Raw genomic sequence first — 21,414 nt, 5'->3', positions numbered from 1 at the left:
ACCAAGGAACCAGTGGTGTAAAGTACTTCAGGAAAAATACTTTGAAGTAGTACTTAAGTATTTTTTTGGGTTATCTGTACTTTACTGTACTAATCATATTTTTGACAACATTTACTTCACTACATTCCTAAAGAAAATAATGTACATTTTATGCCATACATTCCTGACACACAAAAGTACTCTTTACATTTTGAATGCTTAGCAGGACAGGCATATCGTCCAATTCATTCACTTATCAAGAGAACATCCCTGGTTATCTGATCTGGCGGACTCACTAAACACAAATGCTTAGTTTTGTAAATGATGTCTAAGATTTGCAGTGTACCCCTGGCTATCTGTAAATACAAATACAATAACATGGTGCCGTCTGGTTTCCTCTTAAGGCTAGGCAGAATACTGCCCCCTTTGGAGGAATTGCGTGCCCATAGTAAACTGAAAAAAAATCTGTCAAAAATTGCTAATATATGCATATAATAATTATTATTGGATAGAAAACACTCTAGAGCTTCTAAAACTGTTGGAATTATGTCTGTAAGTATAGCAGAACTCACAGGGCAGGCATTCTTCCAAACTAGTTTTGGGATTATGAAAGTTAGGGCAACGTTGACGTGATCGCCCCCACCCTTCCCAACCAGCTATGGATCTGGGGACACTTTCTATGTCTTCCACTAGATGTCCTCATTCAGTAGAGCGTTTAATCGTTCAAATCCCGCGAGTTTTGGCCCTATGGGAGTGAATTGAGTGAGTGCCGCGAGAAAATACCTGTGCGTTAGGGCGCGAATTGGTCCCATCCATTCCTTTGTTCCAGCTCTCCGGAGGAGAACTAACAATGACCGGTTGAATTTAAAATTGTTTTGTACGTTTAGAACATCCTAAAACTTGATTCTGCACTTAGTTTGACCTGTTTAGTCGACATATAATATGTAATTTTGAAGTTTTGATGCGCAACTTTTCGGGACCAGAGGACATTTTGGGTGCATTTCAGCTGATATTGTTAGCAGATGCTAATACAAAGACACAAGACTAGAAACCAAACGATGTTTTGGGTAAGTATGAACCCTTCCAGTACATTCTGAACGAAGACCATCAAAGGTAAGGGAATATTTATGCTGAAATTGTGTGTTTCTGTTGACTCCAACATAGCGGAGAAATATTGCTTATGTCTGAGCGCCGTCTCAGAATATTGAATAGTGAGCGATTTCTGTAACGTTAAAAAGAAATGTAACAAAGCGATTGCATTAAGAAGCAGTGTATCTTTCTAACTATATGTAGAACATGTATATTTAGTCAAAGTTTATGATGTCTATTTACGTTATCTTGCGGCGCTACCTATATTTTCTGCGGACATTTTTCAGTATTTTCTGAACATGAATTCAATGTAAATGGACATTTATGGATATAAATGGCATATTATTGAGAAAAAAAAATGTACTGTGTAATATGTGCTATTACTGTCATCTGATGAAGATTTTCAAAAGGTTAGTGAATGATTTATTTTTTAATCCTGCTTTTATAATTTTATATTTTCTGGGACAAAATGGCTGCCTCTTGTCTTCGTTTCGGTGGTGGTCTAATATAAATATGTGGTGTGTTTTCGCTGTAAAACATTTAAAAAATCTGACATGCTGGGTAGATGAACAAGGTGTTTATCTTTCATTTGAGGTATTGGACTTGTTAATGTGTGGAGGTTAAATATTTATAAGAATATTTTTGCGTTCCATGCGCCACGTTCCAGCTGAACGTGGGAGGGGTCGTTCCCAAAAGGGAACCCTAACCCGTCATCAGGTTATTAATATAAGGAATTTCAAATCATTTTTACTTTCACTTTTAATACTTAAGTATATTTAAAACCAAATACTTTTAGACTTTTACTCAAGTAGTATTTTACTCTGTGACTCACTTTTACTTGAGTCATTTTCTTTTAAGGTATCTTTACTTTTACTCAAGTATGACAATTGCATACTTTTCCAACACTACAAGGAACACATGCCTTTGTAGCGTATTTGCTATGGTTTCAGGGTAAAGCCTCATGAATTTTAAAGGTAATTCAAACAATGAGAGAATTTTTTCATTAACATGTTTTTTTATTTGAATGACAAATTGTATTAAAACAAAACTGTGGCACATTTTCAAATCACAAAACAGTATTGATCAGGAGCTATTGTCTATTCCAACATGATCACACAATAACTTTTACACTGGTTGAAAATCATACTCACAGAAAACAACAAAACCCCACATATTTATCTGCCGATTTAGATGTATTAAGCAAGTGAACTTCCCTGCTAATGAGTTAGTAAGTGACTTAGGGTTAGATATGGAGTTAATTAGTGACTTAATAAGGTGTGGTATGGTAGTGACGAAGGTATGGAGTTAATTAGTGACTTAATAAGGTGTGGTATAGTAGTGACGAAGGTATGGGGTTAGATAGTGTTTTAGGGTTATGTATGGTAGTCACTGAGGCAAGGGTTAAGCTTAGATTAGAAAACAAAAAAACAAACCCACCAAAAACAACAACACACCAGGATTCGTATAACTGCCACTTGCAGAGTTTGTGGTGAACTTTGTAAAATTCAGGATGATGCGGTCATTTTGTTTTGGGATGTAACAGCCAATACCTGCAGAAATAATATCAAAATAGGACAATGTGTGAGTAATTATACAGTATGTGAAACCTTTTGGTGACAGTTGTTATATTTTATGAATGTAAATGATTGAAAATAACTCCTGCGTGCTTTTTTTCCTTACTGTATTTCTCTAGCTTTGCAGAGAAAGAGAAAGATGAAGACAGAGAGACGGTCCGACAGATCGTATTGACCGACCAAAAGACATTCCATCACTACTCACCCACATCAGGTCTGATTATGGTCCCATTCCCCCCAGTCTGAACAAGGAGCTCCCAGAAAGTGTTCTCAGTATTGTTCCCAGCCACACCATTCACACTCTCCAGGAAGGGGCCATAGTTGGGGTCCTCTGTATAGGTGAAACTGCAAAAACAACAGAATAATGAATTTATTTTAATTTGAGTCATTGTGAAATGCCAGAATACCACAATTACGTTTGACAGTGAACAAGGTGCAAAATGCAGTATCACTCCATGCCATGCAATGAATGACACCTTGCACTACATAATATTGTCTGTTCATGGTCACTGAAAGGTTCTACACAATTGCTCAAACTGTAATGATTTGAACGCACATCTAACAATCTACAGCATCTGACAATGACACAATGGAAGCTAGTGATCTACTAACTTGAATCCTGAATTGGTCTGCAGTCTCCTCATGGCACCGATAAGGACCCCTCTGAATGCAATGTCAGTACTGTAGGTCTTGTTGGTGGTGTTTGAGATGTTGTTGACTACCACCAGCTCAATGGAATCTAGTCTGGAAGTGTCATTACTTCCTGTTGTGAAGTTCCCAGGATTCGAACTGTTGTCACTCACGGAGTGCGAGCCCGAGACGAACACAGTAAATCTTAGGATGATGCGGTCATTTGGTTCAGGGATGTAACAGCCAATACCTGCAGAAATAATGTCCAAATAGGTCAATGTGTGAGTAGTTATACTGTACAGTATGTGCAACATTTGTGTGACAGAGGTGTTGTTATATATTATGAATGCCATTGTAAATAACATGCATGCTTTTCCCCTCATTTAAATTGGGTGATTTGTCCCTCAGCAAATACACCACAAAAAAAATGAGTAAGAGTGAGAAGAGGCTTTCCATCATTACTCACCCACATCAGGTGTGATTGTGGTCCCATTCCCCCCAGTCTGAACAAGGAGCTCCCAGAAAGTGTTTTCAGTATTGTTCCCGGCTACACCATTCACACTCACCAGGAAGGGACCATAGTTGCGGTCCTCTGTGTAGGTGAAACTGCAAAAACAACAGTGCTCACCAATGACACCTGACAACATAACATAAATTCCCTGACACACCAACTGCCGAGAATCTAACGAAACAGCATCCAACAATGAGACAATTTAACTTAATAATCTACTAACTTGAATCCTGCAGTGGTCTCCTGCAGTCTTCTCATGGCACCGATAAGGACCCCTCTGAATGCGACATTAGTACTGTAGGTCTTATTGGGTGTGTTTGAGATGCTGTTGACTACCACCAACTCAATGGAAGACTCTGTTTAAATGGTAATTTACAATGTCAACTATACTGTAGTTTATAGGGGATAGAGATGACATTACAAAGAGGTAAAGTAAATAAATATATTCTACATTACTTTCAGTCAGGATCCCAGGAACCAGCAACAGCAGAGCTGCGGAGAGAAAAGATGCCATGATCATACTCATCATGTATTCAGGTTCTGTTGGAAGTGTCCAGGACTCATTTCATACATTACGTTTTATGTTGAACTGGTAGCCACTCCTTATCTGGGGAGTTTCTGACAAGGAAAGAAATGTATTTCCTCTTCCCTCTTTCTCAAGTTATTGTGTAATGTATGTGTAACACATGTTCTGAACTGGCATGTGGCATGAGTGCCAATCTGTTTACAAGTGCTATCATCCTAAATTGTGAGATGCCTGCAGTGCCTGTAGAGCAGGGCTGTCCAACCCTCTTCCTGGAGATCTACCGTCCTGTGGGTTTTCAGTCCAACCCTAATTTAACACACCTGATTCTACAATTTAGCTGCTCAACAAGATCTTAACTAGATGAATCAGATATGCTAAATTAGGGTTGGACTGAAAACCTACAGGACAGTAGATCTCCAGGAAGAAGGTTGGGCAGCCTTGCTGTAGAGGATCTTTAGTTTCGCTGTTCATCCACCAGGGGTAACCATTAAGTAATTTTTTAGATTGAGGGCCACAAAAACATTAAGGGAAAGTACAGTATATATGGACACGCCTACAAACCAATCGAGATACGCTCAATAATATATTTTAAATTAGGAAACTGAACCTGTTGATTAATTAAAATATATGAATTTGATCAAACCTAACCTACCTGGATTAACTACCTTAATTAAGGTAGTTAATCCATCTAAACAAGATCATCCTACCTGTGGTCCATTTGATGTAACCTGAATAGTGGCTCTGGTTATGTATACAAGCGATTGTTAGTAAATAGTGGCTATGGCCATAGAGGTATCTCCGCAGTGGTGGTCAATTCCGTTTAATATGAGGGAGGACAATATTTTTTTTAGGAGCATGGCCTTATTTCTATTACAGCATATTGGATGACTGTCATTCATAATCCATTCATCCAGTTCAATGTAACTTCAATAGGTTTAGGCTACTACATGATCCTCAACTTTTCCCTTTACCCATCATGAGGTTGCCACAACCTAGAATATGAATGAAAGTTTACAATGTAGGTGCAAAGGTGGAGAGAAATTTGAATAATCAAGTTGACAGGCAGTTTCTATTAGACAAATTCAGGTATGTTTTTGGGCTCCTGAGTGGCTCAGAGGTCTAAGGCACTGCATCTCTGTGCTAGAATTGTCACTACAGACCCTGGTTTGATTCCAGACTGTATAACAACTGTCGGTGATTGGGAGTCCCATAGGGCAGTGCACAATTGGCCCAGCGTCGTCCAGGTTAGGGTTTGGCCGGGGTAAGCCGCCATTGTAAATTAGAATTTGTTCTTAACTGACTTGCCTAGTTAAATAAATAAAATATGTTTATCCCCATTATATTTGTTTCCTTCTAATAAATGTTTTTCAACAGAATTGGCGGAATGAATACACCCCTGATCACACGCAAACACAGTTCACTTTCATATAGGGGTGTGCCGAGTAGTCGGACAAAACGAGTATAGTAACGGATATGGGCAGTTTTCTGGATACAATAATGAACCTAGTATTTTGTTGATCGGAAGAAAACGTATTTTCGGATGCCAGGAAGCAACTTTGTCATGTCAGTCAGTCATAGAGTTTCTACACCATGCTGTACTCCTCCTGTCTTTGAGTCGTTGTTGTGCGGTCTAAATAACACAACTTGCTAGTTTGCCTGTCTGTAAAGAGAAGTGCGGGCTGTATGTTGATCCTGCTGCTCTTGTTGGGTAGAATGAAGCTGTATTTCTCCGTCTACTCGCTTCATAATTTCACCCGATAACATTTCTTCGCATGTTTTCGGTCTGATCATTTAGGTCGCTGCTGCCTGCTATTATGATACATCACATGGCGAGGACGTTTGCTATGCATAATATGCATAATATCTAACAAGTGGGGAAAGGGAAGGGACAACACATGACACGAATGCGCAACTTGGCTACCGGCTGCAAGTTGAGGACACACACACAGAGGCACGTACACACCCACCCCTCCACGTGCTGCTCCTGCAGCTTTTGCAGTTTGAAAGTGCAGGTAGGTATTTTGCCAACATCTATTGTGGCATATTAAAACGCTTTCATAGCAGCCACATACAAACAGCATGAGCTCCGTTGATTTTTTGGTAATTCCTTTTCGCATCTAGTCTCTCTTCTCTCACCTTTTCCAGTTGTTTGTGTACTTCAGTGCAAAACACATCAGCTGTCTGTGACAAGCCCGAAAAAACCATTCCAAGCCAAACCATCATATCATGACCGCTAACTGTTACACACAGCCTGCATCGTTGTAGCCATATAAGCTAACTTCAAGTCAACATAGCTACTAGAACGAATGTGTTAGTAAACCACTACAATCATGCCCTTACAAAAAGTTTTGAAGCTGCAGTAAAAGTGCAGTATCTGCAGTTGACTATGATATTTTGGGTGCAGTGATTGCAGAATAACTGCAGTGTACTGCAAGTGGACAACATGTATACTGCACTGTAACTGCAGTTACACTGCAAAATTACTGCAGTAAAAAAAAAGGTGTTATTTTGGACGTAGATTTGCAGCATAAGTGGTCGTACATGTAACTACTGTGTAAGTCTATGGAAGGGGGTGTCAACCACAAGCTTCCTCGCTTTTGTATTGAAGTCAATGCACCAAGAGGAGGATGGAAACTAGCTGTCCTCCAGCTACACCATGGTGCTACCCTACAGAGTGCTGCTGAGGCTACTGTAGATCTTCATTGCAAAACAGTGTGTTGTGCTATGAATGATTTGGAAGCATGCCCTTATTTGATATAAAAATGGTTCTGGCCCCCCATTTAAGTTTTTACATACTGGAATGGGGACCCCTGGTGGAGAAGTTAATTTAAAGAGCCCACTCTATAGATTTATTTAGAATAATATTTGATGTAGGGACATATATGAGGACACAATGGTAGTCTACATAGGGGATTAGGCACAGGACCAGAAACATTGCATTTCAACTCTGGGGCTAACATTCTGGAGGATAATAATGTCTTAAGCATCATAATGCCCAGTGTTGGGGAGTAGTGAACTACATGTTGGCTGGAGGAGGGAAATGGAAAGGGGGAGATTAAGGAGAGTTTGGATGGAGAGATGAAGGAGGACCTTGTGAAGGATCTGTATGCATGTGTAACAGTACTCTTCTTGCGTTGTGTACAATCAGTCATCGACACGGAACTCCAACATGTAGCACCAGTCATGTAGATTTATTCTGATAGGAACGGCACAAAATTGCACATCATGCAATGCACATCTCACCATCCAACTCTGCACTCACGCACGCTGGTTTGGTGCTTGTTCACTGGGACGATTCTAACTGGAACATCCCCCCTCGTAAGCAAGCTACGCAAACCAGCCAATAAGATGCCATGTTGAGTAGGTGAAGGCAAGACAAACTCAAACCAAAAACCCATTGGCTTAACAATAAAGTGTCAAGGGGAATCACCAATCACCATGTTACACTCCCCCCTACTGAATTCCACTTGCCAAGAAAAATAACAAAATGGCACTGTGCAAACATACCAGATACAGAGACACTCAACATATGTACAGAATAATCCAGAGAAAAAAAAATATATATACTACCTAATAGAGAAAACTAAAAGGTAAAGCTGTGTATATCAAGGATGCAGACCCTGCTTTAAATCAGTCACTAAATATTCCAGTCATTAGACTATTCTCCTTGAGAATTAGAGTGAAAAGCGGTTGTTCAATCCCCTTAGCCCTCATAGGTAAACATGCCTGTTACATGTTAAGTACACTCAGTGACTTTAAAACATCCAAGTAATAAAATAAACCACCATAAGAGACTTTATCATATGTCACATTACCATCCTGCAAACTCTAATCATGGTCACAATGATGTAAAAGCAAAACAAATAAAAGATGTCAATACCATTGACCCTCTATTCACATATTTAACCTTCAAGAGCTAACTTTCTGCTGATTCTTAATCTCAATCAGTCTTGACACTGGTTTAAATAGCCTTCCTGCCCTTGACCTAACTGCATAAGGGGTAACAGTGTTGTGTACTGTTGCAATAGTGTGTCCGTCAACACAGTCAGTACGTAACTGATCAGGTAAGGAATGGTCCGCGTTTGGTAGGTCAGTACGGATATCGTAAGCAGACTGGTCAATTAGCTCACTCACTACACTGTTACAGTCTCGGTCAGATTCTTGAAGACTCTCTGATCGAGGCAAACCTTCCAGCTGCAGTATATCATCCACGGAATCCAAAGGTGGAATATCCTGAGCATCCAAGGATGTCACCTGTTCCTTCAGAAGACAACTCTGACACCCACACTCTGGTTCTGTACTCAGCACCATCATCCACTGCAGTGTCCATGGCAGCTGAGACCACAAGGCTGTCATTCATGTCCTCAGACTCTGTTAATCCAGACATGTCTGTTCCCTCCTCAACAACAGTATGTGGAAGAGGAAGAAAGTTGACTGGCATTATCACGTTGCGATGTACCGTCTTCTCCCGTCCAGTGGAGCTGTTCTGAATCTTAAAAGTGTGACTGTCAGCATTCAATCCAGTGACAAGGTAGACAGTATCCTCCCAACGGTCAGCGAGCTTCCGCTTTCCCCGCTCCCCCTTGTTAGCCAGCAATACTCGATCCCCAATCTCCACTGGTGCTCCTCTGACTCTTCTGTCATAAAGGTCAGCATGCCTCTTCAACTGCTTCGCTGCAGATGCCTGTGCTGCATTCATGGCTTATTTCAGATCTCTCCTCAAAGACTGAACAAACTGGTCATAGTCGACAACTTCTGGGTTCTCTATGACAGAGCCAAAGACTATGTCAACAGGCAGTCTTGGCGTCCTCCCAAACATTAGCAGGAAAGGGGCAAAGCCTGTGGTCTCGTGGATTGTACAATTGTATGCAAACGTAAGGGACTTCAGCGCCTGAGGCAATCTGTGCTTTGCTCTCGTTGGCAGGGCCCGGATCATGTTTCCCAAAGTCCTATTCATCCTTTCGCAGGACCCGTTCCCCATCGGATGGTACGGCATGGTGTGAGACTTCTGAACGCCTGCAACACTCAACAGTTCGGCTATTAAAGCGCTCTCAAAGTTGGCTCCCTGGTCTGAGTGTATACGGCGAGGCATCCCGTAGACACAGAAATAGTTGTTCCACAACTGATGAGCTACTGACTTAGCAGACTGGTTCGGACACAAGAAGGCATGAGCCAATTTGGTAAAGTGGTCAGTAACAACGAGCACATCCAAGGATTTGTTTGAAGAATCTTCTGCAGACCAGAAGTCTATGCACACTAGTTCAAGAGGCTCAGTTGTTATTATGCTCTCAAGAGGAGCTCTTGCTTCCGGATCAGGAGTCTTGCTCACCACGCATCTCCTGCAGCACTTCACATAAGCTTTTACCTCCCTCTCCAGGCCATGCCAGAAGAACCTCTGTCTTGTCAGGTAGACTGTTCTCTGTTGGCCCTGGTGGCCAGCTTCATCATGGACACCCTTCAACACCATTGCTTTCATGGAGGCTGGAACCACATACAGATACATTTTCCTCTTTGTAACCACATTCTTCGAAACACGATACAGTACACCCATCTTCATGGTCAACTTGTCCCAACTTCTGAGAAGACACAAAACCTCAACACTCTCATGGGCACGCTCTCTCCGGCATGGTCTTCTCCCCCTCTCCACAAAGAAGATGACTTTGCTGATCACGTTGTCATCACGCTGCTTACTCATCAGTAGGTCGTGTGGCAGAACATCGACATCGGTCTGCTCTGATGGCATAACAGCCTGTGGGAGCTGTGGCAACAGCAGTGCATGTGAGCCCACTTCACCCACCCAGCACCTGTGTGAATGAAGAACAGCTGCAACTTCATGTCTTGATAAAGCACCAGATGGGGGGTCAACAGTAGCCTGACAGCTAATGACCACTTCGTTGGAGTCAGAGGCTTTGTCAAAGGGGTGGCTGGACCAGCGAAACACATCTTGCACTCTGTCTGTGCGCACAGCGTCGGCTTCAGCTAGTAAGGTCTTGTACGGGACCCTTGTCAGGCGATGGAGTGCACTGGGTCGTACGAAGGGCTCTCTGCTCAAAGCATCTGCAACAACATTTATTTTTCCAGGAATGTACTTAATGTCAAACTCGTACGGTGCCAGCTTGGCGACCCATCTCTGTTCACAAGCATCAAGCTTTGCTTTGGTCAGAATGTATGTCAAGGGATTATTATCCGTCCATACCGTGAACTGCTGTCCCCATAGCCAGTGGTGGAACTTGTCACAGATAGCCCATTTCATGGCAAAGAACTCGAGCCTGTGCGCAGGATACCTTGACTGTGCATAACTGAGGGACTTGCTCGCGAAGGCTATAGGTCTCGCTGTAGCTCCCGGTTCCTGCACCTGAGATAGCACAGCACCTAAGCCATTGCTGGATGCAGCCACCGAGAGTAGAAAAGGTTTTTCAAAGTTGGGGTGGGCCAACAAAACCTGGTCCAGTAAGGCTTGCTTTAGCTGGAATAAGGCCTGTCTGCATTCTGTTGTCCAGTCGGTAGCCGTCAACTTCCTGACAGGTGAGCTTCGCTTCTTTTTCCAGCGTGGAGCCTTGTGTCCAGTAGTCAATCCAAAGAGAGGCTTTGCACTGGTCGAGCAACCTTCAATGAACTGTTGATAATACACCACCATCCCAAGGAATGACCTCAATTTCTTCTGAGATGGAATGTCACTGCCATCTTTCATCAGATCAGCTTCTGTTACTCCTGTAATAGCCCTCACCTTCTCAGGGTCTGTAGCTACACCATCCGCACTAATGATATGCCCTAGAAACATCACAGACCTCTGCAGAAAGTTAAACTTTTTTGGCACCAACTTCAGGTTGTGAGCCTTGAGACGCTCAAAAACCATTTCCAGGCGCTGTATAGCCAGATCTTCAGTGGGCGCATAGACCAAGACATCGTCAAGGTAACACAGCAGGCTAAGAAAGTTCTGATCCCCAAAGATGTTTAGCATCATCCTCATAAAGGGTGCAGGACTATTACACAACCCCTGTGGCATTCGATTGTATTCGTACAATCCAAATGGCGACGTAAAAGCTGTGAATCTCCGGTCATCCTCATGCACTTCCACATTGTAGTAGCCAGAGGTAAGGTCCATTGTAGAGAAAAAGGCATTTCCACCTAACGCAGCCAGCGCGTCAGCCTGGTGAGGGAGTGAGTGGGCGTCTTTGATGGTGCGAGCATTGAGCAAACGAAAATCAGTACAGTGTCTCAGGTCTCCAGACTTCTTCCATACAAGGACAAGGGGAGAGGCGAACTCACTACTAGACTTCCTTATGATATCACGTTCTTCCATCTCATTCAATGCTTGTTTGAGCTTCTCATAATTATTTGGTGAAAGGCGTCGGTAGGGCATCCGAAAGGGTTTCTCATCACTCAGTTGAATGAGGTGAAGTCATCCGGAAGCTTTTCCACAATCCAACTTGTGCCTGGAAAAAATAGACTGGTACTCAGCTATGAGCTGGATGAGTTTCTTCTTACCAGCAGGAGACACTTGATAGGAGGAGACATCAATATCAGTCAAACCTAAGTCACGTACGACCTCAGGATCGCTTGAACTGTCAGGTCCGTCAGTATCGTGAAGTTGGCTGGAACCGTCAGTCAGTGTCAAGTCATCTTGGTAGTCAGTGAGTATATCAGCCGTTCTCTGCACTTGCTGCTGGAAAGCTGCTGATGAATCATCATTCACACATGAGCAGTCAAAATCCTCTAGAGCCATGCAAGGAAAGACATCGGCTAGAGTGGCGTTTCGTCTCAATGTCACTGTCTTCTGAGAAGGGTTTATCACTCTAACAGGGAGCCACCCATCCCCCCGCAATAGAGCTACTGTCAACCCTACCAGTATTGACCTTGGTGTTGACCTTGAACTGCTGGGCTCAATGACAACAGCACTGCCAGCTGATAGATTCTGAGTGTTTCGTAGTCTGCCCCAGACTAAGTGCTCCTGCATAGGCTCTAGAGTCACAGCCCCTTTTAGTCTCACAGTTCCAACTTTGTCAGGTACTTCACTGTCTCTCCATCTCTCCACATTAGCCATCATATCGATTAGCTTGCTCTCCTCACCCCCGTCACACACAAGAGTATAAACCCTCTTCCAGAGATCTCCATCTGTCTTCAGGTGGCGAATCAAGTGCTTTAGGAGATTGCTGCCCAAGATGAGGTCATCACTCTGGCCTTCAACCACCAGTGTAGGCACAGCAACTCTACATCCGTACACCTCCATCTCCAGCTCACATACTCCCAAAGGCCTCGTCTTCAACCCACCACAACCAACCAAGACTACCTCTGTAGGACTCAATGATGGACTTTTCAACACTCCTGCATGCAACAGTTCAGGTAAGACCCCAGAGCTCAAGGTACAAGCCATGGATCCACTGTCAAGCATAGCTCTCACTTCTACCTCTCCTCCTATTAACACCTTGGCATAGAATAAATCATCATACGGGGAAAGTCTCTGTGTGTTCTGCATTATGATACTCTTCTCAGTCTCCATTTCGTCACAAACACTTTTATATACAGACTCCAAATCAACAGCTCTCACTGATGGGGACTCTACAAAAGGCCCAACACTCTCCCCTTCTACATGCAGGCCTACTAGTTTTCCGGGAGCTGAGCAGTGATGACTGTAGGGACTCCACCAGCTGTGCTCAGAGCTGCGGCCTTGGGGCACTGAGAGCGTGCGTGGCCAGCTACATGACAAAGAAAGCAGAGGTGATTGGCCCTGCAGTGAAAGTAAGTATCATGTCCAGTATCCCCGCACACGTTACATGGCCCATTAGACTTCACTTTGCTCCTATTCCCTTTTTGGAACTTATGGTCAGACTGTTGTGGCCTCTGCTCCAGCACACGCTCCAGCATTGCAAGGATACGTTCCATCGGCTCAGCTGAGCCCTGATTTGTCTGGGCTGGGTAAGGCAACGTATTGGGTACTTCCATGTGGGTTCTCACAGCAGGCACGGTGATCGGCATGACAGCACCAACTTCCTGCTTCATTGTTGCGATGGCTGGGGTCAACTTAGATAAGTGAGAGTACCTCCACTCCCTCCTGTAATCATCCAGCCTCTCATGAACATCTGCAGCAGTCCACTGCTGTAATGGCTTGCACTTAAAGATACGCGACAGTTCAGAATTAGGGCAATGTCTGATTAACATGACTGTGAGCTCACGAGATGGGTCTTCAACACTTTTATCCTGTCTCTTTAGACAATCTTCAGCAACCTCCATAGCCCTGTTCAGTCTGAGCCAATATTCAAATGGTTGTTCATCAGTCAGAGGTAATGTGGCATAAAAGTCAGCAAGGGGCATGCTTGAAAAAACAGTGTCACTAAAATGTTGTTTCAGTATGTCAAAGATGGGACTCGGGCCTTTAGATAAATCAATGGAGGGATTGCTGCGTATGCCAACTTTAACAACGTCGCGGGCCCTTCCCATAAGCCTGCCCATAACCTCAACTGCTTGGTCCATCACAGACACGCCCCTCTTACGCATGTAAACCATTACCATATCCTCCCACTCATGCACTGTGCACTTTTCAGAGCCATCCCCCTGAAAGTACACCGGTTCCCTGATATCAGACTTCAATACCAGGTTCAGGCCTGACACATCCATACCCCTCGAGCTGCATACACTCCCCATAACATTGTCCCCAACATGTCCAACAATTGCCTTTGACTCCAAACAGGAGGCAATGTTCTCCCCAATGGAATGACCAATCTGCTGTGCTATGTCTGCCATGAAATCCATGGAGACCTCCCCACTCCCTGTATTTGGCAAAACTCTTTCATACACATCCTTGGGCGTGTCCATGGGTAAACTATCATCAAAACCCTCCAGTTTGGGCATAGGTGTAGAAGTAACTGGAATTTTGGCTGAACCCCTACCAACAGATGGTGACAGATTAAATGACAGGAACCCCCTACCTCTCCCAACACCTTCCATTTTAACAATGGGAAATCAACACCCTAATAAAAATGTAAATAGAAAAACATGTATATATATATTTTTTTTTTAAACCTCACGTCAAAATCTAACCTATATCTAGTACACTGGTAAAACTCACCCTACTTATATCAGATATACATTAGAATTGCAAATAAACAAGTAACAGAAAAGTTATCGTTTATCTGTGAAGAGCCTCAGTCAAAGAAATCATCAATTTCGATAAGAAAACGTTCTAGTGGCGCCCTCTTGTGGCGAAATGCAATATCGCCATAAACTGCACCAGCAACGTCTTATCTGATTCTTCAACAGCAACCACGGCGAAGTTCTGAGATGGAAATCCAGCGAAGGATGATCCGATCCAGAAGAACGGTCACGGCACCACTGTAACAGTACTCTTCTTGCGTTGTGTACAATCAGTCATCGACACGGAACTCCAACATGTAGCACCAGTCATGTAGATTTATTCTGATAGGAATGGCACAAAATTGCACGTCATGCAATGCACATCTCACCATCCAACTCTGCACTCACGCACGCTGGTTTGGTGCTTGTTCACTGGGACGATTCTAACTGGAACATCCCCCCTCGTAAGCAAGCTACGCAAACCAGACAATAAGATGCCATGTTGGGTAGGTGAAGGCAAGACAAACTCAAACCAAAAACCCATTGGCTTAACAATAAAGTGGCAAGGGGAATCACCAATATAACCCTGTTACACATGGCTGGAGAGGAGCTGGAGAGGATCGAGAAGAAGGGAGAGAAGATAGAAATAAAGGAGGGGGTGTTCGCAAAGGATGAAATGAAGAAGAGGAAGGAGGAGGTAAAGAGGGAAGGAGAAGGAGGTGACAAAGCAGAGAGACGAGGTGGAGAAAGACAAACCGAGGGTGAGGAAGAAGGTCAATGAAGTGGAGAAAGTTGCAGTTGGAAAAGGAGAAAGAAAAGTTAGAGTGGAGGAATAAGATTGTGGATGTGGATGAGAGTTTGAAAAAGATGACGAGAACAGGAGAGATGATTAAAAAGAAATAGGAGATGGACAGAATTAAAATGGATATGGGAGAGAATGCAAGGGAGGAGGTGAAGAAAGTGAGAGAGGAGTTGGTGGGATTGAAGGAGAAGATAAAAAAGGGAAAAGAGGGGCAGCAAAGGGGAGAGAAAAAAGTGGAGGGAAAGAGGGAGTATGAGGAGAGGAAGGTGGAGGTGGAGCGTGTGAAGAAGGATATGGAGGAGAGGCTAAATATGGAAATAGAGGGGGTGATGATAGAGACGGAGGACAAGAAAGAGAAAGAGGTGGAGTAGGTGAAGTTAGATATGGAGGAGAAGCTGAAGATGAAGGTAGAGAGGGTGATGGCAAAGATGGAGGAGAAGAAAGGGAAAGAGGTGGAGCTTGTGAAGGCGGGGACAGAGGAAATGTGGACCACCAAGATGAAGAAAGTGAGAGAGTTCATTGAGGTTGTGGGAGAGAAGGTAAACAAGAAAGGAGCTGGGAAGGAAGGAAATAGAGGAGAAGAGAGAGAAGCAGGTGAAGCGGAAAAAGGTGTAGTTGGAAGAGAAGTGGAGGATAGAGATGAAGAGTCATAGAGTGGATTAAGAGAATGGAAGAGAAGACAACAGCGAGAAAGGAAATCGAGAGGAAAGCGGAAGACATGAAGAGATTGATGGAGGAGTTGGAAGGGTCGAAGGAGAAGATGAAGGAGAGTGAGAAAGAGGTAGAGGGTTAAGGACATGGAAAGCAGGGTCAAGAAGGAAATGGAGTTGGTGAGAGAGAAGGTGGAGGGAGAAAATGAGAGAGTGAGAGAGATTATGGAAGGAGAGGAGAGAGTGAATGAGGAGAAAAAGAAAGACAAGGAACCAGTGCTAGAGCTGAAAAAAGAAAAAATGGACTGGAGAATGTAAAACAAAACCTGAGTAGTTGGGTGGATCAAGCTTTCCTTTTGATCCACCCAACTACTCAGTTTGACGTCCAAATGAACATTCCTCCCGTCATTGACAGTAAGTCGGGAAACCAGTGATACACAAGGAAGTTTGATAGTCTCTGACTCATTTTTAGAAAGATATCGGATCTCTATTCCCACAATATTTTATTTTGTGAGACTGAAGATTTGAAGGGGAAGTTCAGAATTTTACATAGATGGTTCCTCACCCTGACAGTAGTCTATGGGCCAGGAGAAACTGTAATCCATGGTTTTGACAATACAAACTTCAGTTTACCTTTGCCTCTGCTAGCTAAAAATCAATGGAAGTGATAGAGGCATGCGTGCAATTTGTTGCAATTAGTTGTAAAGTACTGAATTTCATCTTTATTGACAGTGCAAGTATATATTGTTCCTGATCTGTGTTTTTCTCTGCGTGTGCCCTCTTCTGTTGTGTAAGAGTGGAACCGGTCTAAAACAATGGAGCTTCTATTGCAGTATAATGTCTGTGAATATTTTTGAAAACAAGAAAGGTTGATAGTGATTGTCTCATAGATCTCAGATTAATGTTCTCCATTCTCACAATATTTTCTGGTGTCCATGCCCACAAATATTAATTGTTCTATGAGTACAACCTAATTACCTTGAACTGAAAACATACCTTTTCGGCAGGTTCAGGGGGTTAACTACCTTCATTCATTGTATGTCTAATTTATATTTATTTGATTCCGAGTTCTTCATTTAACATTTGTTTAACAGTCTTCGAGAGGTGTTTTCATTTTCTTCATCCTCATCTTCCATCTTCATTCTTCTTAGTCGTTACCAAGAAAGACCAAGGAACCAGTGGTGTAAAGTACTTCAGGAAAAATACTTTGAAGTAGTACTTAAGTATTTTTTTGGGTTATCTGTACTTTACTGTACTAATCATATTTTTGACAACATTTACTTCACTACATTCCTAAAGAAAATAATGTACATTTTATGCCATACATTCCTGACACACAAAAGTACTCTTTACATTTTGAATGCTTAGCAGGACAGGCATATCGTCCAATTCATTCACTTATCAAGAGAACATCCCTGGTTATCTGATCTGGCGGACTCACTAAACACAAATGCTTAGTTTTGTAAATGATGTCTAAGATTTGCAGTGTACCCCTGGCTATCTGTAAATACAAATACAATAACATGGTGCCGTCTGGTTTCCTCTTAAGGCTAGGCAGAATACTGCCCCCTTTGGAGGAATTGCGTGCCCATAGTAAACTGAAAAAAAATCTGTCAAAAATTGCTAATATATGCATATAATAATTATTATTGGATAGAAAACACTCTAGAGCTTCTAAAACTGTTGGAATTATGTCTGTAAGTATAGCAGAACTCACAGGGCAGGCATTCTTCCAAACTAGTTTTGGGATTATGAAAGTTGGGGCAACTTTGACGTGATCGCCCCCACCCTTCCCAACCAGCTATGGATCTGGGGACACTTTCTATGTCTTCCACTAGATGTCCTCATTCAGTAGAGCGTTTAATCGTTCAAATCCCGCGAGTTTTGGCCCTATGGGAGGGAATTGAGTGAGTGCCGCGAGAAAATACCTGTGCATTAGGGCGCGAATTGGTCCCATCCATTCCTTTGTTCCAGCTCTCCGGAGGAGAACTAACAATGACCGGTTGAATTTAAAATTGTTTTGTACGTTTAGAACATCCTAAAACTTGATTCTGCACTTAGTTTGACCTGTTTAGTCGACATATAATATGTAATTTTGAAGTTTTGATGCGCAACTTTTCGGGACCAGAGGACATTTTGGCTGCATTTCAGCTGATATTGTTAGCAGATGCTAATACAAAGACACAAGACTAGAAACCAAACGATGTTTTGGGTAAGTATGAACCCTTCCAGTACATTCTGAACGAAGACCATCAAAGGTAAGGGAATATTTATGCTGAAATTGTGTGTTTCTGTTGACTCCAACATAGCGGAGAAATATTGCTTATGTCTGAGCGCCGTCTCAGAATATTGAATAGTGAGCGATTTCTGTAACGTTAAAAAGAAATGTAACAAAGCGATTGCATTAAGAAGCAGTGTATCTTTCTAACTATATGTAGAACATGTATATTTAGTCAAAGTTTATGATGTCTATTTACGTTATCTTGCGGCGCTACCTATATTTTCTGCGGACATTTTTCAGTATTTTCTGAACATGAATTCAATGTAAATGGACATTTATGGATATAAATGGCATATTATTGAGAAAAAAAAATGTACTGTGTAATATGTGCTATTACTGTCATCTGATGAAGATTTTCAAAAGGTTAGTGAATGATTTATTTTTTAATCCTGCTTTTATAATTTTATATTTTCTGGGACAAAATGGCTGCCTCTTGTCTTCGTTTCGGTGGTGGTCTAATATAAATATGTGGTGTGTTTTCGCTGTAAAACATTTAAAAAATCTGACATGCTGGGTAGATGAACAAGGTGTTTATCTTTCATTTGAGGTATTGGACTTGTTAATGTGTGGAGGTTAAATATTTCTAAGAATATTTTTGCGTTCCATGCGCCACGTTCCAGCTGAACGTGGGAGGGGTCGTTCCCAAAAGGGAACCCTAACCCGTCATCAGGTTATTAATATAAGGAATTTCAAATCATTTTTACTTTCACTTTTAATACTTAAGTATATTTAAAACCAAATACTTTTAGACTTTTACTCAAGTAGTATTTTACTCTGTGACTCACTTTTACTTGAGTCATTTTCTTTTAAGGTATCTTTACTTTTACTCAAGTATGACAATTGCATACTTTTCCAACACTACAAGGAACACATGCCTTTGTAGCGTATTTGCTATGGTTTCAGGGTAAAGCCTCATGAATTTTAAAGGTAATTCAAACAATGAGAGAATTTTTTCATTAACATGTTTTTTTATTTGAATGACAAATTGTATTAAAACAAAACTGTGGCACATTTTCAAATCACAAAACAGTATTGATCAGGAGCTATTGTCTATTCCAACATGATCACACAATAACTTTTACACTGGTTGAAAATCATACTCACAGAAAACAACAAAACCCCACATATTTATCTGCCGATTTAGATGTATTAAGCAAGTGAACTTCCCTGCTAATGAGTTAGTAAGTGACTTAGGGTTAGATATGGAGTTAATTAGTGACTTAATAAGGTGTGGTATAGTAGTGACGAAGGTATGGGGTTAGATAGTGTTTTAGGGTTATGTATGGTAGTCACTGAGGCAAGGGTTAAGCTTAGATTAGAAAACAAAAAAACAAACCCACCAAAAACAACAACACACCAGGATTCGTATAACTGCCACTTGCAGAGTTTGTGGTGAACTTTGTAAAATTCAGGATGATGCGGTCATTTTGTTTTGGGATGTAACAGCCAATACCTGCAGAAATAATATCAAAATAGGACAAAGTAATTATACAGTATGTGAAACCTTTTGGTGACAGTTGTTATATTTTATGAATGTAAATGATTGAAAATAACTCCTGCGTGCTTTTTTTCCTTACTGTATTTCTCTAGCTTTGCAGAGAAAGAGAAAGATGAAGACAGAGAGACGGTCCGACAGATCGTATTGACCGACCAAAAGACATTCCATCACTACTCACCCACATCAGGTCTGATTATGGTCCCATTCCCCCCAGTCTGAACAAGGAGCTCCCAGAAAGTCTTCTCAGTATTGTTCCCAGCCACACCATTCACACTCACCAGGAAGTGGCCATAGTTGGGGTCCTCTGTATAGGTGAAACTGCAAAAACAACAGAATAATGAATTGATTTTAATTTGAGTCTTTGTGAAATGCCAGAATACCACAATTACGTTTGACAGTGAACAAGGTGCAAAATGCAGTATCACTCCATGCCATGCAATGAATGACACCTTGCACTACATAATATTGTCTGTTCATGGTCACTGAAAGGTTCTACACAATTGCTCAAACTGTAATGATTTCAACGCACACCTAACAATCTACAGCATCTGACAATGACACAATGGAAGCTAATGATCTACTAACTTGAATCCTGAATTGGTCTGCAGTCTCCTCATGGCACCGATAAGGACCCCTCTGAATGCAATGTCAGTACTGTAGGTCTTGTTGGTGGTGTTTGAGATGTTGACTACCAATGGAATCTAGTCTGGAAGTGTCTGTTGAAAAACCATGTTGCCTGCAATATCAATACTGTGGTGATGACATTGCAAAGAGGTAAACATGTTCTAGAAGTAAACAAATGCTACAGTACTTCCTGCTGTGAGGTTCCCAGGATTCGAACTGTTGCCACTCACGGAGTGCGAGCCCGAGACGAACACAGTAAATCTTAGGATGATGCGGTCATTCGGTTCAGGGATGTAACAGCCAATACCTGCAGAAATAATGTCCAAATAGGTCAATGTGTGAGTAGTTATACTGTACAGTATGTGCAACATTTGTGTGACAGAGGTGTTGTTATATATTATGAATGCCATTGTAAATAACATGCATGCTTTTCCCCTCATTTAAATTGGGTGATTTGTCCCTCAGCAAATACACCACAAAAAAATGAGTAAGAGAGAGAAGAGGCTTTCCATCATTACTCACCCACATCAGGTCTGATTGTGGTCCCATTCCCCCCAGTCTGAACAAGGAGCTCCCAGAAAGTGTTTTCAGTATTGTTCCCGGCTACACCATTCACACTCACCAGGAAGGGACCATAGTTGCGGTCCTCTGTGTAGGTGAAACTGCAAAAACAACAGTGCTCACCAATGACACCTGACAACATAACATAAATTCCCTGACACACCAACTGCCGAGAATCTAACGAAACAGCATCCAACAATGAGACAATTTAACTTAATAATCTACTAACTTGAATCCTGCAGTGGTCTCCTGCAGTCGTCTCATGGCACCGATAAGGACCCCTTTGAATGCGACATCAGTACTGTAGGTCTTATTGGGTGTTTTTGAGATGCTGTTGACTACCACCAACTCAATGGAAGACTCTGTTTAAATTGTCATTTACAATGTCAACTATACTGTAGTGTATAGGTGATAGAGATGACATTACAAAGACAAAGATCACAGGAACCAGCAATAGCAGAGCTGCTGAGAAAAGATGCCATGATCATACTCATCATGTATTCAGGTTCTGTTGGAAGTGTCCAGGACTCATTTCATACATTACGTTTTATGTTGAACCGGTAGCCACTCCTTATCTGGGGAGTTTCTGACAAGGAAAGAAATGTATTTCCTCTTCTC

At 42.1% G+C, this 21,414-nt stretch overlaps 2 protein-coding genes and 1 long non-coding RNA gene across 3 annotated transcripts; all 3 read right to left on the bottom strand.

Annotated features, from left to right (window-relative positions):
- Positions 1–2,079: 2,079 nt before the first annotated feature.
- Positions 2,080–4,320, bottom strand: LOC139382854 (uncharacterized). The gene is made up of 6 exons (XM_071127092.1): positions 4,240–4,320; positions 4,007–4,139; positions 3,739–3,878; positions 3,255–3,522; positions 2,848–2,987; positions 2,080–2,618 (listed from the first exon to the last, which is right to left on the bottom strand). Exons 1-6 carry the CDS (start codon positions 4,310–4,312, stop codon positions 2,476–2,478), a joined length of 897 nt encoding a protein of 298 aa, XP_070983193.1. The 5' UTR covers positions 4,313–4,320; the 3' UTR covers positions 2,080–2,475.
- A 14,794-nt stretch (positions 4,321–19,114) lies between these two features.
- Positions 19,115–20,295, bottom strand: LOC139382855 (uncharacterized). The gene is made up of 3 exons (XR_011628665.1): positions 20,197–20,295; positions 19,790–19,929; positions 19,115–19,566 (listed from the first exon to the last, which is right to left on the bottom strand). It is a non-coding gene; the product is annotated as an uncharacterized lncRNA (long non-coding RNA).
- A 101-nt stretch (positions 20,296–20,396) lies between these two features.
- On the bottom strand, positions 20,397–21,066 carry LOC139382220 (transcobalamin-1-like). The gene is made up of 3 exons (XM_071126098.1): positions 21,026–21,066; positions 20,758–20,897; positions 20,397–20,542 (listed from the first exon to the last, which is right to left on the bottom strand). The coding sequence occupies exons 1-3, from the start codon at positions 21,058–21,060 to the stop codon at positions 20,397–20,399; spliced, it is 321 nt and encodes a 106-aa protein (XP_070982199.1). The 5' UTR covers positions 21,061–21,066.
- Positions 21,067–21,414: the final 348 nt, after the last annotated feature.

The sequence above is a fragment of the Oncorhynchus clarkii genome, chromosome 24, assembly GCF_045791955.1.
Source record: "Oncorhynchus clarkii lewisi isolate Uvic-CL-2024 chromosome 24, UVic_Ocla_1.0, whole genome shotgun sequence".
Taxonomy (NCBI): domain Eukaryota; kingdom Metazoa; phylum Chordata; class Actinopteri; order Salmoniformes; family Salmonidae; genus Oncorhynchus; species Oncorhynchus clarkii.
Note: the sequence above shows the minus strand (reverse complement) of the source record. Positions and strands in the feature narration are given on the sequence as shown.